At 42.3% G+C, this 23,668-nt stretch overlaps 1 protein-coding gene across 2 annotated transcripts in view; it reads right to left on the minus strand.

Moving 5' to 3' along the window:
• cux2b (cut-like homeobox 2b) overlaps positions 1 to 23,668 on the minus strand; it is an 81,152-nt gene that overhangs the window by 28,953 nt on the left and 28,531 nt on the right. For both annotated transcript variants that reach the window (XM_026320982.1, XM_026320983.1), the window contains exons 2-3: positions 18,907 to 19,017; positions 16,757 to 16,804 (exon numbers count right to left, since the gene is read on the minus strand). In XM_026320982.1, coding sequence (XP_026176767.1) covers positions 16,757 to 16,804; positions 18,907 to 19,017 — 159 coding nt within the window. The remainder of the gene's footprint in view (positions 1 to 16,756; positions 16,805 to 18,906; positions 19,018 to 23,668) is intronic.

Genomic DNA, 23,668 nt, shown 5'->3' on the forward strand with positions numbered 1-23,668 from the left:
TGTGTGTGTGTGTGTGTGTGTGAGAGAGAGAGGACAACCTAGCATGTGTTGTGTAGAGAGAAATAAATGAAGGAGAAGAGAACAAATCTAGAATGAAGAGGAAGGAGGCTGAAGGGCTACTGAGTGACATACAGAGAGACACAGAGACAACGGAAAAGAGAGTTTCCCATAAAGAGCGCAATTAGCAATTATGCAGTCATCAATTACAATTATCACAACTGGTGATTATGCAATTATCACTCTAAATCATCGTTTTCCCCCTCAGCCTTACCAGTTTGCCACCCTCTGTGATTTGGTTGTTTGAGGACGGGTTGTGATGATGCAGGTGATTAGAATGTGTGACGATGATAGGGTTGTCGGGTGGGTGTCAAGGCAGATTTTGCAGATTTTGTGTGTGTGCAAATAAGTGTGTGAACACTCAAAGCATATGCATCTGTTCCTGGGTTTGCACAGTATGTGATTTAACTCTGATTTTTGCATGTGTGTGTACAGGCACTGTTCATGAACAGTGCTGCTTCTGCTTCCATCTCAAGGTGAACGTGGTTGGTGCTGTGGGTGGTTTGGGGACAGCAAATGTATGGTTCTACAGTCCCCGGGGCCTCTAAATTACCTGTCATCTTCCCCATGATGCAAAGGTCAGTGCACAATCATAGGGAGTCCATCCTACTGTGCTGCTCACTGAGCGCTAGTCCAGCCCACAGGCTGACAGGATGTCACAACAACCCCAGTCCCACTCCATGCTTATTAGAACAAAACAGTGGGAAGAACACTACTACCGTAACGCCACTTGTCACAAAAACATTCCAGAAGAATCTACTGGATCGTGACAAATGCTCAGTCCTGGGTGTTAACATAAGTGTTGAGAAAATAAGGCAAAATATGGTCAGAGCCCGTTAAAAGGCACCAAAATCTTGTATCTAACAGAAAGTCTTCAGAAAGTCTTAAATGTCTCAAGATACAATAATACTAACACTTAGAGGGTCATCTATTCACCTATTAAGATTTTTTATACATGGATTAATAGTGAAAATATCAGATAAATTGTAATTACTACACAATGTCTTAAATTTATTCTTCTATTTTATATAAAATGAAAAAACCCAAAATCCCAATATTTGAAAAGCTAGAAACATTGTTTAGCAAAAATGTACTATTAAAAATGTTGCTAAATTATTGTTTTGCGGTTGAAGCTCTAATACAAACCCACACAGATATGTACTTTAACACACACATCAAGAATATTTTCTTATTAATACAAGGCTACATTCTGGTTTTAAATTTTAGAAATAAAATCTCAGAATCAAAACTTTTTCAATTATCTTGAAAGAACGGGACATGATATAACACCTGCGAGAATTATTCCACATCTCTCAAGATTATCAGCTGATGACTACTGTGTACCTCCTAAATATAAGGTCAAAATTTTAACTTGATCTGATTTTGAATCCAAGTTTGAAGAACATGAGGGTAGTATCTTATTGGCTGTCTCCTCACAGGAATACCTGTGACTTGGTTGCTTAAAATCCTATAAACAATCAAAGGAAGAGACTTGCAATCCTGCTGTTATGTGCTTTTAGTTTCTTTTGATATGTGAAAAAAAACAAATGCAAAATGATCGAACGATTTTTCCCTCTGCAGCATGGAAAAGATCATATTTTAGACGTGCCACCCAGCACTTGTGCAGCTGTCAGTGCAGGCATTTGTTTTGCGTTCAGTGTAGGTTCAAAGGAGAGGTGGAAGGAGAGAGATGAGTTGGTGTGGAGTGACTGATGAGTGGGTGGAGAAGAGGGGCAGAGGTAAACACTATTGCAATACAGTCTGGATGGTGAGAGACCCGTGTACACCCACACACACACACACACACACACACACACTTGAACTTGAGAGCATGCAAACACACGTCAAGTCGCACTCACACTGATGCACACTACACACGGACTGTGTTTGAGGGCAGATTTAATCATGGTGACACCCATCTCAGAGTGGTGGTAGCAGCATGGCGGTGGATGTGGTCGTTTCTAGATGCCCGGCGAGATGAGCAGTCAGAGCATTGACACACAACTCGTCACCACATCAATTCCAATCAGCGGTGCCTGTCAGTCAACGTGACGCACTCTCAACAGACTGATGCCACCGCCACTCTGCCATTGCAGAGCTGCCGTCTCAGCCAAATAAATGCCCAAAGCTGACCACACCGATATATGTTTATACCACTTATGTGTCCTGATGTCAAAATGCTGCAAATATTTAGTGACATAATTACAACTTCATGGAGGCACTATAGGAGGGGTTCACCAGCTTCTGAAAGGAAGTTGTAGAATATGCACACATGCTAAAACTAGTATGTGCGTACTACATTTCATTGCAATCAACCCAGTTGTATTTCAATATTTCTCCTCCAGGGGCCATGAATGTTTACACATGCCATGGAAATCCATCTAAGTTGCTAAAAATTTCAGTCTAGACCAAAGTGGAGGGCAGACCAAATGAATGACATTGTGATCCCTAGAACCAACTGACTAGCAGGTATAGTAAAAAGGTAAATCAAGATATATGATGTAAGCTGTTTCACTTGAATATGAGACAAGACACAAGGAGCAAGCCTTTTGGTCACTATCCCAGTGGAGAGCAGATCTCTTCAGATCAAGGTAGAGCTGACGTAATCCCCATGGACGTGGCACACGTAGCAGCACGAGAGAAAGAACATGGCACAATATTAAATCTAGATCAAAGGGCCTGCTGTCTCCACTGCACAGCGGGTGCCTTCTGGGTCCCCCTCACCATCAACAGGCGGCGGTACTACTATGTTACCCACCCACCCGACAAAAGCTCAAAAGCACAAGCCTCGGCGCTAACACCTCAAAGTCACGGCAAAGTCAAAGTCAAGATCTGGTGAGAAACAAACGGAGGGAAGAAAACAAATCTTTTCTGAATGTCTTTGTAGTTCAAAAGACAGGAGTTGTCATTTCCTTTGAGCTCACGCTTTCAAATGTTTGATGCTGCAAATGACCTAAACCTTGAGGAAAGTGTGTCTGTTGAAAAAGTATCTATCATGCCATGATGGGAGGGAGCGGGGGCGTGCTGAGGCCAAGATGAAGGCAGCAAATGATGTGCTGAAAGGGAGGGCTGTGAAAAGTAGTAATGAGTGCACCTGGACTAGATTTCAGTGCTGGGAGAACCGTTAAGAGGAGAGAGGAGAGGAGAAGTGTAGGTAAGGGCTAATTATAAAAATAAAGTGCCCCCATTATCCTGGCGCTGTACTGCCCTAGTGAACAAAGCTACAACAGATGGGGTGTCATGGGTAAGTGTGCCAATGTGAACCAAAGCCCTGGAGTGGAAGGACCCTGGCAGGCCGCTGGTGGAGCAGCCCTGGCAAGGGGGAGGCACAGCTGCATATCTCACCCTGAGACACATGTTGACAGTGTTTCTCTAGCCCTGCCTACACCAGTCAAGGTGAGACAGCATGACATGAGGGGAGAATGAGGGAGAGAGCTAGGGAGAGAACGCTCCACTATGATGGATAGTGCTCTCCATCCACCTCTCCCCTCTCTTCCTCTTAGAAGGCTGGTGACTTTCCAGTGAGGCAATTATCATTGCGGAATGCATAATAGCCTAATTAATTACAGGTGTCAGTACTGCCTTTGTTTCAGCATGGAGGAACATCATGCCAAAGCCGCATCCGCTAAAACGAACAGCGCTGATGAACGAGCCTTGAACCACGACTAGAAGAGCACAGCTGACGGAGGAACGAAACATTGTTGAGATGACTTGAAGTCTGCCAAACAAGCCCGCGTCTGTTGCTGAGAGGAGATGGATTGGAAACACATGGTGCAGAAATGAGGTCCATTATTTGCTTGATAAATCTGCTGTTGTCAATCGCAGCGCTCGGAGGAAGATCTCAGGTAGGCCTCGCATAGGACGGCTCGTGGGTAATTTGGTTCCAGGCAGCAGAGACCAGTGCAGCATTGGTGGCAGCACTATCAACAATGAAACAGCCCCTTTACTCCTGACAAACATGGCATATCGTTTGTCCTGTCAGATTTGCCGATTTCATTCATCGTAGCGAGAAAGCCGGAAAGCAGACAATTGCCAGGGAGAGAGAAAAAAGACCTAACAGGTCTGCGAAGGAGAGAAGTGAATGATGGGGTGACTAGGGAGGAGAGACAGCACAGAGTTTTTTTTCTCCTCCTCAGCTAAACATAAGCATACACTGGTGCAGAACTTAATAGAACATCACATTTAGTGTGTGTAAGTGTGTGTGTCTTTCTATGGGGGGTCGTGGCAGTAGGCTGATAATCCCTCCACGCCCCCAGGCAGTGGGGGCTCATTGTAAAGCACATTGAGTCTAATAGGAGCGGGCGCTGCAGCTGTATGCAGCTCTCCCTGCTCCCACTGCGAGAAGAGTTTTACATAATTAATGACTGTTGATGTTTCTCAGGTAGTCGCCCGGCAAATTCACTCCAGACTCGGCTGCCACTGTCGTCGGTTCCACGGAGAATGAGCGACACCAGAACAGACAGCTTACATTACAGGCATAAATAAGGCAATTTTGTACAGTGTCTTTAGACATTACTGTGAGGAGGGTTCAGGGCCAATAATTCCACTTGCTTCAGAGAAACACTCAGAAAGAGCTTTTCTATGTCTCACAGCCTACAGAGAATTTGTGCTTGATGCGAGTAAAACTGCTTCCTTTAGTGTTTTTATAATTCTGTATGCTGTTAGATAGAAACATGGTGCCTTTTAAGATGACAGTTGACAGCTCCAGACAGACGATCATTCCCATCTGCATAAATCTAAATGTCGATATTAACACGTGAGTCTGGTGGGTCTGGGTTTGTACGTTCCAGACCACTGACGGTCTGGGGAGGCCTCAGGACCCTGCACATATTGCTGCAAGCCAGCCTACATTTATACTGGAACATGTTAAATTAAACATTTAAACACGACACCAAGGGAAGGCTATTTTTTACTGCTCTCTGCCCACTACTCATTATTAATTTGTAATAACCTTTAAGGCTTTTTGATGTCATACATATTTTACAGAGAGATATCACTCCCAGACAGACTGGAGAGCGCCTGTCGATGACAGATCACCAGAGTGTCACCGAAATGTGCCTTCATCTGCTATAATTAGGACCAGGTGAGGGTTAAGAGTGATCTCTGGACTGTGCATGCATTTGTACACAAACTCACACACCATTGCATCAGTGTGGTGATATGTCACCCAACACCCAAAGCTTCCAAAGTGTAGCAGCCAAAAAGAGGGAAGACTGGACAGGACATCAATGGCTGTTCCAAAATTATTTTGTACTTATTTGCATTTTCTAGCAGGATCCTGACCATGATTTTAAAACATTTTAGATATTTATGAATGCCCAGTGTAAAGGAGTTTATTTCAGCTACATAAATCAGCTGAGCAGCTGAACACCAGGGGGGAAGGGAGCACATTAACACCCCACTCTCTGTCTCCTTCACATTCCTCTGTTAGAGGGCTGGCCAAGGCCTATCTTGGTCCGCTCTGCTGGGAGGCCCTCCATGCCTGCTGGATGCCAGCCTAAAGCTCATGTACACTAGTGCCAATATGCCACTAAAAGCTGTAAAACAAATGAGCTCTGTTTGGTTAATGTACACTGATTGACCTCTGCTGCCAGCATTTGATGTCATGATTGTAATGACCAGCTTTCCTGCCTGATCACTCATATACAATGTGACAGGCGCGAGGTGGCATTTCAATTTGAGCGAGTGAAGGCTAATCAGATGAGATGCCTATGGCAGCCAGTGCTGATGATGTTTTTAAAGCAGATCCCAGCAACTGGAGATAACAGTAGAGCATCCAAAACATATTTGTGAATATTTCTTAAGTAGCCACGTCACCAAATTGACAAAAAACACATTTTGTCATTTACTTTGAGATTTTTTTTTAAATTTCTGCTTCCTTTCCAATAAAATAGAAGAATGGGATTTCATATGGGTTGGAGTATTGAACATTTATGACTATATAAAAAATTGTGGGTTGTGCTTATGAAGTCACATGGAAAATGTTCTATCGAAGCGACTTTCCCTTTTGAGTTTCATTTGAGTATGTTTAAGAGGCCAGAGATAAACAGTACAGTGACCTGTCGTTATTTTAAATGCTTTTAAGTATTTTTGAATGAGTAGTGTAAAGGATTTAAATTTGGCTGCATTAAATCAGCTAATTGGGTTTAAAGAGGTCACACTACCACCACCCCTCTGTCTCCTCCATATTCCTCTTTGAAAAGAAACAAACAAACATTATGCTTGTCTGCTATGCATTTCTTGACCTCTTAGCTTCATTTTACAAACCCACACCTGTGCCTTGAACCACTAAACCACACAATGTGCAGTTTTTATAGTGGCTTTTTTAAGAATGTCTGTAGAGTCTGTTGATTATCCTGAGAAACTGCTTCTGAATTGCTTTTTTTTTAACTGCTGCAAAGACCACCAACAAAACTTCATCCACTTTATATTGGAAATATCAGATATATAGTCAGGCACTTGGCTAAATAAAACCAAAAGTATCTGCATGGTTAAATATAGTACCTGCATTCTAATTTGGGCAAATCAGCCTTCAGAAGAACTACAAGGTAGAAATATTTTTTGCTTCACATTAACCCTTCTTTTGCTGCGTTATTGTGAAATAGACATTTAGAAGTGCTAAATCAATCTTAAGCAGTCTCAGAAACAACTCTCCAGCAAGCTTTATATATAGGACCTGACTTTAGTGGTTATCCATTGGATGCTGAGCGTTACATAACCCTCCATATGCTCAGAGTGTAGGACAATTCCGTACGGGTTATAAATAAAGAAACCTGACGCAGGGCTGCAGCCACTGTGATTTGGGCAAGTTCTCACATGGGATGTCATAGTTCTGCAGCGCTAGCCCCACTGCTATTTCAGGCTCTGCCTCATTAGAACATCCGCCGTGAGTGAACAAAGAAAAAAAAGAAAAAGAAAAAACAGGCTGTACAAAGGACATTTCATTAGGGAGGTGGAGAAAGCATGAAGAGAATGTTCACCCTCCCAGCCACGGCACATAGTGGGCTACAACTCCATGCATTTACTACATTAAGGGCAGATGCACTGTGAAGGCGCACATGCACACACAGTGAAGTCTGTTAGCCGGGTATGCTACAGTGCTGAGAACTGTGTCACATAGTCCCACAAGGAGGACCTTGTTGACAGGGGCACAAACATGCAACCTGCCACAATGACTGCAATTACCCCATATCCCCTGCCTTCAACAGGGGAGTGTTTGTGCGTGTGTGTGCGTGTGCGTGTGTGTGTGTTTGTGTGTGTGTGTGTGGGGGGGGGGGGGGGGGGGGGGGGGGTGTCATGGAACATGCAAATGTTAAATGTGAGTTCTTGCATGAGAGGGAAGGGGGAGAAATAACACACATTACTGCATGAGTGCCTGTACCTGCGTCTGATTGTGTGAGTGTCTGTCAGAGCATGGCTCTGCGTGCCTGCGGAGGCCCTCTCACACCACAGCGGCTGGCTAATTTAGTTAGGGAATAGCTGGCTGTCCTTCAGGTGAATGGACAGAGATTGGTTTCAATATGAGATGTAATAAAACAAGCCTATCACTGGATTTCGCTGCACCCTCAGCTGTCCTTCACATGTCTCACCAGAAGAAGACACACGCCCACAAACACACAAATCAACACTTCAGCACAATTTAAGACTCAGTTGTCCCAAAATCAGTTGTGGAAGTTTTCCCACATCCTTGTCTGCTTCTGTTATCAGCATCCACTTGTTTTCAATCGATTTACATTAATTTATATAATCATCGTAATTGACAATTGCAATTTCTTTCTGTAAGAAGAAGTTTAACAACCTAATTAACTTTTGAATGATTTGATTTACTGTTTATTTTTCAAGTAACATATATAAATCTAGTTATAGTCATATCCTGTCATTGTAACACAGCGATGGAAGAACTTAAATCCTTATCCTATTTCCTTTCAAAATACTACAAGTAAAACAAGGATTTGCAGTTAAATGCAAACGTCTGAATATGAAAGTACTTGTGCAGAAAGAAATGCCACCGTGTTAAATTATTATATGTGCCATTTATGAAATTGATAATACTGATGCACGAACAGCTACTAGCTGTTGTGGTGGAGCTAGTTTTAACAGTCTGCTATACAGTTTTTTGGCCGACTGGTTCTCAACCTAAGACTTGGCTCCCTTCAAACAGTCACAGCATAAATTTTGGGGACATGAGATGATTAATGTTGATTAATCCAGTACTGCAAAATCCCGCATGTGTTCATTTCACTGAGAAAGTTCCTAAATAAATCCTGCTGACTAAGTAACATCACTGGTCTTAAAGAACTAAAGCATGGTTGAGCTTTGTTCCACCTGTTGTCCTGTTTGGCTGCAGTCAACTCCTGCTTATTCCTCCCATCTGCTAGCAGCGTGGGACTGGCGGCCAGCAGCCATGCCCTCAGCCCCACCAGACCCTTCTTTCGAGAAGAAGAGCTGAAGCTCTCCCACTAAATCCACTGAGACCCAATTACAGGGACTGCAGGAGAAATCACAAGGAGATTGCTTTAATTGAGGATGTGTTTAACACTCTCCTCAGGCCACAGTGGCCACTTTATGTCTCTGATGAAAAAGAGAGCCCTGCAGTGGGACTTTAAAACATATATCTGTTTGTGACAAAGGCAAAGAACACTCTGATCTGTGGGCTTAGATATTTAAGGGTGGTGGTTGTGATTTAGGATGTCATATTTCCAGTAAAATAAGAATGAAAGTAGCAGCTCTCATAAGTGTAAAAATACATGTGAGCTGTGGTGAAGAAGCAACACTTTAATGTGGGGTGTACATCAAGGATTTTTGCTCGCCTCCCTGGTAAGGAAGTTACTTCACTTGCAGCTGCTTGTTTTAATAGAACCACATGTTAATTGGTATTGTAGTTAATCCCATATTAAAGAGACCCAAACTGTCAGGTCATATTATAAACAATCGGTCCTAATGTTCGTGCATGTGACATTTGGAGCTGCTATCTCTTCTAGCAAAATGCTCCCTAGGTACTAATTGGCCTACTTTACGCTGTCTTTCTTTGAATTGCCAGTTTCTTTATCATTTAGGATATTAGCCTTGACAAGCATCATGCCATATACCATAGGCCCACTAAAACTGGAGAGGAATGGCATCCCTTTATTTATTTATTTATTTATTTTTGCAAAGGGACAACAAAATGGGAATAAATGATTTACACTAACATGTAATATTGCAAGAGCTACCTTCATGGGATATTAAATACTATTTGAAAGAAGAATAAAAAGTTCAAACACTTAGCCAGAAGCAAAGTAAGTGTAACTTTTCTTTGCTTGCATTATTTAAGATAGGCTCCATCATTTTATCAATCTATCGATCTCTCACCAGAAAGATGAAAATGGAAAAATAATGAGGCCGATGAATGCTGTGTAAAGAACATCAATGTGCAAAATTTAATTATCTGTGCTGGAAAGAGAAGGAAAATGTGTCGGCTGTTTTCTAAAACAAAAAGAAAGTGCGGAAAAAAAGAGCAGTTAATATTTTTCCCTCTCTGCATATTTTAATTACCAGATCAATCATAACTACGTACTGCAGCACTGCAGAGAAAAGAAAATTGCAAGTCTAAATGAAAAACAATAGATTTGCTTTAAAGTCTTCGCTCTTTTGAAGTCTAAATTAAAATTTCAGGTACCTTTACAAGTGCCTTCTTCAGAAAGTTATGATATTTAATTAGCATGTTTAGATTTTGCTGAAATTAAACTTCACAGCCAGGCATCATGTGAAACGAAGACTGGTATTCCCAGGCTTCAGCGGGGGGAAACACCACATTTGAACAGAGAGAATTAAATCACTTTCAGCACATGAGGGCTGTGTATACTCTGACAGAAGCTCATGTTCTTTTGACTTGTGCTGCCACTGGCTTGATCTGAGGCTGGGTTTCAGTGTTCAGTGGAGCGGAGAAACTGCTTCGCTCTGCCTATGTCTGTGCTCTGATTCTGCGCCTGAAATCGCAGAATCGCGCCGTAGAATTGACGGAGCAGCTCTCCCATTCTGCCTATTCCTCCTCACATGAGCTTTTCCTGGTTGTACGAGCACTGATGTTTATTTCTCCTGGCATGTCCTTGCCGGCACTGAGCCACCGATTTCACACATTTTTATTGGCTAATTTGACTGTGCTCTTGCCAGCAGCTGAGAGTGAGCCAGGAGTCGGAGAATTTCAGACAGTGCTACTTGCTGGTGTTGCTGTTCTCTGACTTGAGGTGCCTGGAGGGAGGCTCTCACCTGTCTCATAACAAGTAGTTGACCGTGTTAGACTGAGACGAGCTAGGCCTTAGAAACTGTCTCCTAGATTAGTAACTGTGTGCTGCTGGTGAGTGTCTGTTTGGTGAGTGGTCAGAAAGGGAACGTGATTGTCTGTCTCTTAAGGTGACAGGGGTTTAGAGGAGTGGATGTACACCCAGCCAGATGCCCAATAGAAGCAGTGCAGCCGGTGCTATGCGTGCGTCCATCCTCAAACATGGCTAACATTTGCACAGCAGCGGCAGTCAGGCGTGACGTCTCTGGGCTCTGAGGTTTGTGCTGTCAGGACGGTAGAAATTAAACCTGGCACTGCAGAGCAGAATGTGCTGAAACTCATCAATTCCACATGGCTAGAGAGCCAAGTGCCTATTTATAACATTCACCATCCCCCCCTCTCTACTTTACCTGGTGTGCATCCCTGGCTCTAAACACGCATCCATAATGATGAATACACCCAACTGGGACGCTCCGACAGGGCATCAGTCAGGACAGGAAAACAAACACGCCAACACACACATAGACACCATCAGATCACAGCACAGCAGAGGAGGGATAAGACTGACACTGGGAAGGCTGATGGAAAGGTTGAGGCATCTCAGCATAAAAACACCCAGCAGAATCACAACAATCAGTCACCACACAGGAAACAAACAAGAGCAGTCAGATATATTAAACTTCTTCAAAAGGCCCAATCTGGAGCTGAAATATGGCACTTCACCTTTGAAACACTACCACCCAACTACTGGGATTGTTTGTGTAGTCATTTACTGAATTGATGACATTTCATTTTAAAATTACTGTCAGAGCCATTGGGAAACAGCCTAATGGCATTTTGCAGGAATTCCTGAGTTACACATTTGTGTTTGTAGAAAATGTGTTGACTTCTATAATGTTTGCGTGACAACAATGACTTGTACCTGCTGTTTAAATATGCCAGTTAATAATTATTATTGTATTGTTTTTGCTTTTTATTTACATGCCTTTTATTAGACATTGGCATGTATAAAATATGAGACCATAGAGAAAGCAAAACATTCCTGAGAATTAAAACACACTTTTGCTCAATTCAATACACTGAAGGGCTTTACAATTACAACTTTGTTTGCTCTGACCAGTAGATTTGATACTAAGGTTAGCAAACACTGATGTATTTTGCTTCTTATTTAACTCTGTTAGTGTGTGCAGACAAAACCCAAAATCAATTTTTCTATGCAAAAATAAAAAATACTAAAGGCACAGTCTGAGTTTGTTTATTAACAAGACACTTTGCCATTTCAATTCCAACTGTATCTAACTAGCAACAAAACATGCTGACTGTTTTAGCTATGAAATCATTTGCTCTTTAACATTGCCCTTATTTTGTCCAGGGCATATATGTTGCTAAGGATGAAACATTTTGAAGACTTTCCGATGCTGCCCTGGGGAAATCTGTGTGTTTGCATCACCTCTAAAATTCATTTTGCATTCGGTCTCGACTCTATTTTTCAGCATTTATCATTATTCTGCAATTGTCATTTGTGACTACTGTTCAGTAAAAGTGACAAACTTTAGATTTAGAACAAACATGGGTCAATAAACAAGTAACTATACGAATATAAAAAAGGAGCTAATTGTAAATGGTCTGTTGAGTGGTCATCTGATGTGAAATGAATCTGTGAAGTTAAATTGAGCCTGCCTCTGAAAAGCATAACTGCCTTCAAAATAAGAAAAAAAAAAGCCCTTAACTGTGCTATTCCTTCATCAGTCAAAGTATGGGCTTTGGCATTAGATGGGAAAAAGTATGGACAGCTGTACAGTTTTTGATCCAAATACACACACAAAGTACAAACTTGTTCATCTTTGACTAATCATAATCAATAAAACAAATCTATAAGGACTGAAATAGTAAGTGAACAGAAGTGAATTAAGTTTTGGTCAAAGCAGTTTTACTGCACTGAGGTGGAGAACAAGAGGGGACATTCACCCTCAGGAGATGTAGAAGACGTAAAAGACTCAAGGAAGGTATTATCTAATGTCCAATTACACTCCCACGCCACCCCTTCTCTCTCCCTACCTTCCTGCCTCCCACCTTCCTTCTCTGTGCCTAGTATGAAGAGGACACAAGTGATAAACCAGGAGCAGAGAGCCTGTGGTTTACATGGCCCTGGAGCCCATTATGTTCCCCACAATAGGCTGGAGGCCTGGACGTGCTGTGAATAGGTAATGGCCTGAAGATCTTGAGCCTGGCCTGCTGCTCAATGAGCCTGAAACAGCCGAGCAGGAGATGGGCATAAGACATACCTCTTCAGCCCAGTATGTGGCAGGCTGGTCATAGCGGGTGGGTGGGTGGTGGGTGGAGTGGAAGCGAGGGAGAGAAGTAGGAGGGTGTCGTAAATGCCCCTTACGTAAGGTTGGGCATGAATAATAATACAAAGGGAATTTTCAGAGGCAACCATAAGGCAGGGATTTATTGGCACAGAAATATGGACCTATAATGTACAAAATACATTAGAAATCAACACTAGCTTGCTTTTAAAATTGCACATAGCCTGAGAGCTGCTCTGCGTCAGACTAATGCTCACTTGTTCCGACCCCACCTTCCCAAGTTAGCCATCCACTCAAACAATCTGTACCTAATAACTGCAAGGTTTAGCCCATGTTGAAGATCTGTCTTCATTGAGCTGGAAAAGCTGTAGCGTCGCTGAGCATTTTTCCTAACGGCACAGTCCCTCATCTATGAAAGTGCCATAGAGCCCCTCAGACAATTAGGCAGGGAAAAGCTTTATGACCGTTAGACTCACTCAGTGAGCGGCACTCTTACCGCCAGCAGTGCCAGGAGCGCTGGCTCGTGCAGAAAGGTAATTACGGAGTCTCTCATAATGACACAGAGGAAGCTTGCGTCATAACACCCACAGCCTTTTATCATAGCGCTGTAATTAATTATCATCCTTTACTCTTTGATTTATTCCACTATTCATAACATATTCATACATTCAAGAGAAATTATCATTTCCTTCAGGAATTAATCAAAAGGAGGAAGAACTGGTCGTCTCTCGATGGATGATCAAAGACGGTGTTTGTCTACCTCGCTGCATGGCGGGTGAGCTCAGGGCAAGGCACTGTGGACAACATGGTAACACTGTCTTACTCCCCAACTCTGGTCAGCACATCTGCAAAAAGCTTCATATGATTGGATTTAGTTTGAAAACACAGCTTCAGATGTTTCTGACAAATGAAAGGTAAATGCATAGGACAATCCAAACAATTGTTACGGCTTCTGTTGCATTTAATCCCCTATTTCCCCAGTTATTCTCCAACATACACTGTGACAGGGCAGGTTATGAAAAAACATCACCTCTGTGCAACAAAGAGATTTACAAATCATGATAGTACAACCTCAGTTTGCTTTCAAAATGCCCTGTTTGTGCCTTTCCTGAACATGACAAGTCAGTACTACAGCTGAGAAAGGGCAGCCATTTTGAACTCTTTTTACTCACTTTCATAAAGTTGAAAAGCTGCTGTATAGTAAAAAATACCTCCTATGCGCTCAGAAAACAAGCAACAACACCACCATACATAAAAACATTGTCTTCCCCCACATCATCACTTCTCAACCTCGAGGGAAGAAATGGCACAGTTAGACTCATAAACAGGTGTCCACCGGCCCCCACTTCACAGTGCTTTAATAGCTGTTTGATGTTTTTGATGTCTAGTCAGCTCGATCGTACCTTGCTGCTTGATAATGAGGGCCAATAATGATTCCTGAGCTTGAGGGGTTAATGGTATGTAACCGGCAGAGCTGCTAATTACACGTTACAAACTATTTATCAGAATCTCCATCTGCGCAAGCACCACAACTCTCATTGTGCACGCTAAATTACTCCACGGATTATCATTGTAAAGCAAGTTTCAGTAATTAGGGACCCATACTGCTGTTTTCTTTTTCTGAAAGCACCAAACGACATCAAGAGGAGAGGAGAAAAATAGAACGATTTAATTTGTGCCTGATATTCAGATTGGTACAGGCCGGATGAGGAGAGGAATCTGCCTCTCCCAAAGAAAAAAAAAAAAAAAAAAAAAAGAGGGTACTAACACAAGAAATCTGTCACTGTTCTTTTTTTTTTACTGCTTCACAAAGGTTTATCCTGAGGGGAGTTTACACTCTAAAAGCAGAGGGAGGTGTAAATTGCATTGAGAAGCCCACGTAGTCTTGGTGAGACCTGATGAAGACTGCCTTCTGTATATTCAGATGGCAGCGAGAGCTTGTGTGAAAGTTCTGTGAAAAGTGTGGTCCAACAGGCCCTTCTCTCCAGCGATCGGTTATTTGAGAAATAACTGTCATATCCCTCAGCCCCTAAGGTGCGCCTGAAACCATGGAGACATGTACCATCTCCTCTGCTTTGCCGTAAATTTTTATTAAAATTACCTTCATTATAAGACAGTGTTCATTATAAACCCAAAAACGCCGGTCTCCCAGGGCTCTGTGGATTAATAAGGACAGCGGTGTATTTTAAGCCGTAAACTCAGCTCCTCACTGTCCTTAATCTCCTTCCTACTTCATAAGGCCAAATTAACACCTCTCCTCAGCTCTGACGGGACCTCATTAGCAAACTTCCAGGGAAAGAAAGAGGAGAGCAGAACGAAAAAGAGGAGAAGAAGGAGGGAAGCGACCAATGACAGCCACCAGCTCTGGGATTAACCCTTTCTCCTCCTCCAGCTCCACAGAAAAACTAGGTCGGCAACGTGTTTCTAATCAGTCGCCTGGTTAGCGATAATTAGAAGGCGAGATTGGACGGGAAAAGAGAGAGAAAGTGGGTGGGGAACATTGAAATGAAAAAGAAAAGAAAGAGAACCTGTCATGTCGCAAAAACTTCAAAGGAGCTGACTTCTCCTTTAGAAGTGGCATGATGAGGGTCCAAATACCATGAGGCGCTCCTCTGGGCCACAGAACTTGGGGGGAGGGAGAGAGGACCCAGTTCTGTTTCCCATATATGCATCCTCATACACACACACACACACACACACACACACACACACACACACGCACACACGCACACACGCACACACACACACACACACACGCTCCAGGACATTTCTGCAATTCACCACCTGTACAGTGCAGCTGCAGGGGAGCTTTAGTCTATCCCAAACCACAGAGCCAAACAAGCGCATCCAACTCCACCTTCTCTGCACATTCTCCCCCTGCCGCAGCAGGTCGAGGTCCCACAGCTTACGCTGAGGTCACGCAGGCTACCGCTGGGTAAAGTTCACAAGCCTCCGCAAGCTGTTTGACATTACCAATAAGGTCAAAGTGTATCAGAAAACACCAGAGGATTATAGTATTATGGTGTACCAAGTTGCTTGTTGCACCTAGCGATCAAAAAAATATATAGGTAAAGCTTTTTCCACTCCAAGCTGGCTAACTTATCAACGTGCAGAACATAAGCCTGTGGAAGTTACACAAGAGAGACAGAGGTACCCAGAGAGGCCTGCAGCTAACAAGAAAAAAAAAAAAATATCATCACTCATTATCAGCCATCTATTTTATCTACTATGAAACATCTCTAGACTCCCAGTTGTCAGACATCAATGGTGCTTAAATTAATCCTGTGGGTTTCTGTTTGCACAATAAAGCTATGGAAGGGTGCTTCTCATATTTGTGTGACTTTACAGTTAGAGTAATTGAATTAGCACACAAATCAACCACAGAGTATTGCGGAGTGTAGTATTGAATGTGATAGTTCCTGCCAGGGAGCACAGTTGCTTGGGCATAGTCAATTATAAAACATTAAAAAGAAGCTGCCAATAATCACTTCCAAGAGAACTGAACAATCCATGCCGAGTGTTCTCATGTTTACCGATGATAGGGCTTTCAGGTTAGCACTGAGCGGGAGTTTACAGGGGAGAGCGAGACTGGAAACATATTTGTGGTATCATTTCCATAAGCCTCTGCTTTGCAGACCATAACGCAGCTCACAAATGTGATTTATGACCTTGGTTTAATGGCTGGAGCAGAGTCTTGGTAGGTATCAGATGACTTTTTCAATATGGCAACGTCAGAGGGGGCACGGTGAATGCACCATCACAACAGGAAATGAGGGCTTGTCTCAGCCAAGAAAATATGAGAAGCCAGATATCTGATCATCTAATGGCAGATAGATGCTACTTCACTTTGACAGAAAAGGCATCAGTCAATAAGCAGCAGATGAGCAGTAACATGAAAAGTATGCCATGGATTCCTCACCCTATCTATCAAATCATTCATCCTAGGAACACAGTGATCTGCACTGGTTATGTATATATAATATCCAGCATGAATGGTTTTATGGCTCACTAAAATATAATATGGAAATCATCTACTATTTATCAACTATTTAGCAACTCCCAGACTTTCTCTGGTTTATTCAGCATAATCTGTAGATGTTTCATGTATCTGTAAAATGCAAAGACTCACCTGGGCTTGGAAACTCTTGAGAACAGGTGCCACCATCTCCCGGACTTCCTATGTACAGACAAAAAAAGTAAACTCCGTCTCAGCATTTTGCACTTTGCAGATGCTCCACCTGTTTAGGAATCAGACTGGCCCCAGAGAGGCACAAACAGCTCGCAAACAAAGAGGACTGAACATCTTTAATGTTAATGGACTCTCTCAGTACCTCTGCTTAAACTGCGTGTATGCGTGTGTGAGGTATGTTGTTATAGGGTGTGGGTATTAGTGGTTAAACCTAAAGGGTTTGAGTGGGCATGTTTGAAAAGTGGGGCTTTCCAGTAGCTTGCATTAGAGCTCAGAGATCCAGACTTGTGCGAGCTCCGACAGCCTCAGGTAAGGGGATTGTGCTGCCACTGGTGACAGCCTGATCCTGTCTTAAACGCCTGTATTATACTGTCAAGATTACAGCACTACACTACATACTCACACTGAGATAGGCAAACTGCATAGCCACAGCAAATAGCCCAAGGGCTCATTTATAACATTTAAAAATATTCTCTTTGACTTCAGCCTGGATGTCAATGGATGATCATTTCAAAGAAGCTGATAAAAAAGGACAAAATCGTATCTATCATTCATAGCTTCAACTTTCATGTATTCAACATCATAACCTAATTGCCATTTTGCCTTACAGGAGAGGAGTGGAATGAGGTCATGGCAACATAAAGTGCACAAAAAAGACAACACAGCGATGCACAGACTGTAAACATAAAATCAAATTCCAAATATCGTAGTTAAATTGGTAGTGTACATTTCAGCAAACTGTCAGCATAGCCTAAGTATCATCACTGCTATGCTACCAACAAAACTGAAAAGGTTTTAATTTACCATTTCAGTTGCTAGGTACGTAGAAATGTTAACTGGAGAATGGGTGACAGACGCAAATATGGTACAAGGAAGAGAAACTCTCAGTTAAGTTCAGAGAAAGGGGAGTGCAGAGGGATCTTGCTCTGGTGGCTCCATTTGAATGCCTACTTTATTGTTTTTCCTGTATTATCTGCCATTTATGTTGGAAAAACTGTATACTCTGTTTTTGGAACGAATGAATTCCAACAATTTACAGTGAATTGCTGAGGAGGTGAGGAGTGTGTAAAGTACTCTAGGTAGTGGGGGGTATTAAAGGATACATTCACTGAGTCATTTTTCCTGCTATAAAACTATGCTGAAATACCTCTATGTATACTGTAAGCATTACAGATTGTTGCAGATCTCCCTCATATTCATACTGCACACATAAAAAGCTCTATTTCTAGAGAGATTCCACTAAGTGACTGTAGGATAAAATCCACAGTCGTCGTTCAGCGCTACTGTAGATGCAAGTTCAGCTGAAGCTAATATGGGGCTTCAACAGGCTCAGTTAGAATTTAGATGTCTTTGCAGCCAAAATAGAAAAGGGCTGAAAACTCGTTCAGGGTACACATGGGCTTGTGATCATTGTTTGGATTTGATAAATGCAGCTCTATCTTTTAAATGTAAGAATGTACACTTTTGTTGTCTTTGTACTCGTTTTCTACCATGTGTTTGTCTTCAATAACACAATTTTTTTTTTGAAAAGTAGCACAAAAAGTGTGAGTTCTAGTTATGTTGGCGGTCTGATGCCGTGGGTGGGGGGCACCTCTTCATTAGCATTCATCAGATTGTGTTTAGTCAGAGTCCTGTTCCTGACGGGTTTGGAGAGACACCTGTTCCTGTTACATCACAGAAATTTGGAGAAAGTCAATATCAGCTGCCAATTCTGACACCAAGAGACTGTTTCATTAGCGGGTGGTTTCGTTTTGGAGTTGGACGTAAGCAGCAAAGTTGTGCTTAGCTTTTGTAAATGAGCCCCCTGGCCTCTCATCACACCCAGCCAGAGGCTAACATTACTGCAAGGCCTCAGCATTTAAATATTAACTGAGCTACTGCAGACGGGTGTCTGAGGGTAATCCTGACTTCTTACAAGTGCTGTGTACCATTAATACATGTTGTAAAGCAGATTTTACAAAATAAATAAATAATTGACTGTTCAAACGTACATCGGGGGCTCAGCAGAGGCAATGACGCAGTCAGTCTGTACCTGCTCAAGTGAAAAAGAGCAAAGCGACACAGAGGGAACAGGGGGGAGCTAGACTCACCTCAGGGACATTTCTCTTGAACTCCCTGCTCAGCTCCACCAGGTGCTTGTGGGAATGTTCACTCTCCTCTTGTCGACCCGCCAGCTCAGACGCTACAGAGTTTAGCTCCCTCTATGAACACACAAAAGACAGGGAGACGGTGAGAGGAAGACAGCGGAGAGAGACGGCACTTTAGGGATCCTGCCAACGCTCATCCAGTAAAGCTAGGAGTGTACATAAATAAAAATACACTGCTGAATATTAACAATGTAATCCTTCATGATCTCACAGCAGTAATACTTACAGCTAGCCCTGGCCCATAAATAATTAAGCCAAAATAAATCCAATGCCTACAGTAGCAGAAGGCCTTTTAGATAATCAGTATTTGAAATAATCAATACGCTTGCAACAGCTATAGAGAGCCAGTGAGGCAGTGGGGCAAGAGGGAGGGGAGTAAAAGAGGAAGGGGGGTACATGTAGAGACCCATTAACCTGACTAACGCCCTTACAAACAAATAGAACTTCCTTTTGAAATAAAAGGCTGTGTTTTTAAGCCTGGCCAAAACCTGAATCAAAGATACAAACACCTCGCTTGCTGTCATAATTACCACAGGTCTGATATATTTTTAGCCTCTTTTCCAGCTCTCTCCCATTGCCTGCACCAATCTTTATATTGATCCCAGAGAGATTTTCAATACATGACAGGGCCTCCCATAGCTTTAACCAAATTACCCTTTTGCTAAAACAACAGGCCGGATCGCTATTCCATTAATGTCTCTGCACATTGGTTGTTTACATGTCTGTGTTATACTAAATAAGAGCTCCACCCCAGCAACATGTCTGATCCACTATTCAAAGCTGTCTGTGTAGCAAGCCCTTCATCAGAACCTTGCATTCATGCTGGACTCAGCTGCACCACATGCCAGCTGCAAATCCGATATATTGATCAGTCATCCAATTCCCGGCTCTTTCAGCAAACAGAAAAAAAAAACTGATTCAAACTCGACTCTCCTGTACTGAGCAACACTGAAACAGACAACTGCACATTCACCTCCTCTTCATTTTGACTGTGATTCTTGGTAATTGATGAGGATCTTCTCTTGTAACTGCTGGGTTACAATATAAAAGTGAAGTAGGGGATTCAATTACCACTGCGAATTTATATATGACGCTGGGAAATTAAATTGACTGTGTTTTAATTAATCTGCAGCCTTACTTAAAGGCAATTTAATAAATCATCACACAAGGAAAAAAAAATAGAGAAAATGGAAGGGTGAAACTTCTACAGTGGTAGCCTCATGGGACGGTGGCAGCCTGTCGGTGAGAGAAGTAGGCCGGTAATTGAAGGGCTGATGGTTCAAGTCCCTGGACTGACAAGGTAGAAAGTGGCTAAAGTAGGACAGAGTGTATAGTCTGACATGCATTTCTACCAACAATAAGAATTTTACCAAATTCACAAAAATGACTCATTGCCAACGGGTTTTAGAATATCATAATAATTCAGTTTTCTTTTCCGTTCAAAACAACATTTGAGCAATGTCTGATCTAGGGCTCACATTGGCAGGTTGACATTATTAACCAGTGCAGACCGAAACATGTTGATCATCCCAGAAAGTTACTTATATATATGATTTATGATTTGCCACGAAGTGATTAACTGAAGTTCAAAAGAACCAAAACTAACTTTAAGGTTACACCACATGCCAAAGGTGCTCTATTGGATTGAGACTGTGGAGTCCATTGCGTTACAGTGAACTCATTGTGATGTTCAAGAAACCAGTTTGAGATAATTTGAGCTTTGTGACATGGAGCATTACCCTGCTGGAAGAAGATGGGTCATAAAGGGATGGACATGGTCAGCAACAATGCTCAGGTAGGCTGTGGCGGTTAAATGTTGCTGAGGTGGTACCTACTGTAAGGGGCCCAAAGTGTGCCAAGAAAATATCCCCACACTATTACACCACCACCCGCAGACGAAACCATTGATGGATCGGATGAACGGCAGGATGGATCCATGCTTTCATGTTGTTTACGCCAAATTCTGACCCTACAATCTGAAGGTCACAGCTGAAATCAAGATTCAGACCAGCCAACATTTTTCCAGTCTTCTATTGTTCAGTTTTGGTGAGCCTGTGCAAATTGTAGCCTCAGTTTCAGCCTCAGATGGTATTCTGCACACCTTGGCTGTAACGAGTGGTTATTTGAGTTACTGTTGCCTTCCTATCATCTTGAACCAGTTTGCCCATTCTCCTCTGACATCAAGACATTTTCGTCCACATAATTGCAGCTCACTGGGTATTTTCTCTTTTTTGGACCACAACCCAGAGATGGTTGCGTGTGAAAATCCCAGTAGATCAGCAGTTTCTGAAATACTCAGACCTGCCTGTCTGGCACCAACAACCATGCCACGTTCAAAGTCACTTCACTTCAATCCCCTTTCTTCCCCCAATCTGATGCTCGGTTTGAACTTCAGCAAGTCGTCTTGACCACATATACATGCATAAATGCAGTGAATTTCTGCCATGTGATTGGCTGATTAGCTATTTGTGTTAACAAGCAATTGAACATGTGGACCTAATAAAGTGGCCGGTGAGTGGACTGTTCATATTTGCATCTATGGCACTAGGATGTTATGTAAAATGGATTCAGCTAGCATTCAACTCTGTTCATGTTTTGTACTCTTTATTGTGCTGTAGGTCTGGACATTTTTGCTAAACAATCCATACTCAGTACCCATTAATGACAATGTGTAAGAGACCTGGACCAGGTCTCTGTATGTTTCTCTGCCTTCATTGATCCTTCTCTTGAGTCAGACTTGTTCCCCTGTCCCTACTGCCACTACCATGCTTCACCACAGGGATGGTATTAGCAGGTGATGAGTAGAGCCTGGTGGTGTAGCTCCCAGTTGGTTGTATAGCCTTTCTCTGATCAAGGTCTCACCACAGTTTAGTCATGGACATTCACAGACACTTTCTTCAACCTTATAACCTGGTTTGTGCCCTGACGTACAGTGTGAACTGTGGGACCTGATATCCTCAGGTGTGTATCTTTTTAAACTATGTCCATTCAAATCACTTTTCCACAGGTGGACTCCAGTCAAGTTCTAGACACATCAAGGAGAATTAAAACCTGACGTGACCACAGTTAAAAGTGTATCTGCAAAGTACAAAGAAATTTCAGGTTTTTGATATATTTGCAGTGTCTAAAAACATGTTTTCAGTTTGTTATGTGGGGTTATTGATTGGATATATTTCCATTTTGAATTAAATCCATATTTCCATTTTGAATTAAATCTATAACACAATGTTCAAAAAGTGAAGGGGTATATGTATGTCTGAATCATTCAAAATAAACTATAGCAGCTGTGTTTGTTCAAACAGATCAACATTTTGGGAAATATAAATGTAAAACTGCTGCCAGCAGGCAATTAACTTCATTGTTGTGTTTTGTCTATTAGGGTTTGTTTAAAGTCAGAAAATTACAGAATATCACCTGCCGTATCCACATTGACCAAAGCTGAAACGTTCTTTCTCTAATCATGGAGCCCCAAATGGTATCCCATAGTCATATTCCTTATTTGTAATGAAGACTAAAAATTCAGTTTTAATTGTGTGATTACCATCACTAATCTTCCTGTTTAAAAATCACAAATTCTTCACTTACAAAATATTCAGGATTCATTTGGTTAGTGGGAAATATGTCTTTCCTGGGAAATATTGTCACTGAAAAAGGTTGTGGTTGTACAGGATAAGGCGACAAAACTTCACAAATTCCTGTTAGTCCTTACAGTCCATCTGGGATGAGCCTTCCTGGAGATTAGAGAGTGGGCTTTCAGAAGCCGGCCAACCTCTACTAGATTCAAATGGCCCCAGATTGGCTAATCTTGCCAAAAGAAAATTCTTCTAGAAATGACTGAGAGTGGATTTTATAAGTACTTAAGATATAACCAGTGTGGTGATTCTTCCTCATCCACCAGTGCTGCACAGGCCTCCGCACAAAGCTGGTTTCATATTTTATTGCAGCTCAGCTGATGAGGATGGTGAGTACTCATGCTGTATGCAAGCCAAACAGTGCAAACATAATGGCATGTTTTTTTTTTTAAAGCACCCCCACAGTTTCTAGACCATTATGAGAGAGGGAAGCCTGGGAAACAGCCTATCAAATGAAACCTACTGCCTGTTTTTCTGGAACAAAGTGAAGCAGAACAGACTGTTTGCTACTTTGGTCGTCTTGCCCAGATTGATCATGGAAGGAATTCACAATGTAGTAATGTAGTGTTTTGCAATGCTGTCTCAGGAGACAAAAGCTACCCAATCAGATGTCTACAATCAAACTACAACCAGGGCCACCTTTGAGATCCCTGGTAAAATTCACTTATCTCCAGTCATTGTGTTGAGCTTCAGCCTGCACAAACACGCAGATACTTCTGTTGTCTTGAACACCTAAGAGCATAGGAAAGGCAAGTTCAACTGTGCAAAGAGGAGTTTCTCAGTAATCATTTGACACATTTTAAAAAGGACGATTGGGACCAAATTTTCAGTGTGTGGCAGCTGGGTCAATACAGAGCTCCTGTCATTAAGCCTCTGCCAGTCAAACATCCAGCCATAATTGATGAGTTTCCCCTGGGGAGGGCGGAGCTGTCACTGGGGCTGGAGGAGCAGGAAAGAGGGATTTTGAGAATGCAACCAGTCCTGCCTTACTAAAGTCAATCTAAGAGGTGAAAGCAATATTGGTGACTTCTGAATCAAAAACAAAGGCCAAGAAACAAGAAGCTTACTGGCTT

This window comes from Mastacembelus armatus, chromosome 9 (genome assembly GCF_900324485.2).
Source record: "Mastacembelus armatus chromosome 9, fMasArm1.2, whole genome shotgun sequence".
NCBI lineage: Eukaryota > Metazoa > Chordata > Actinopteri > Synbranchiformes > Mastacembelidae > Mastacembelus > Mastacembelus armatus.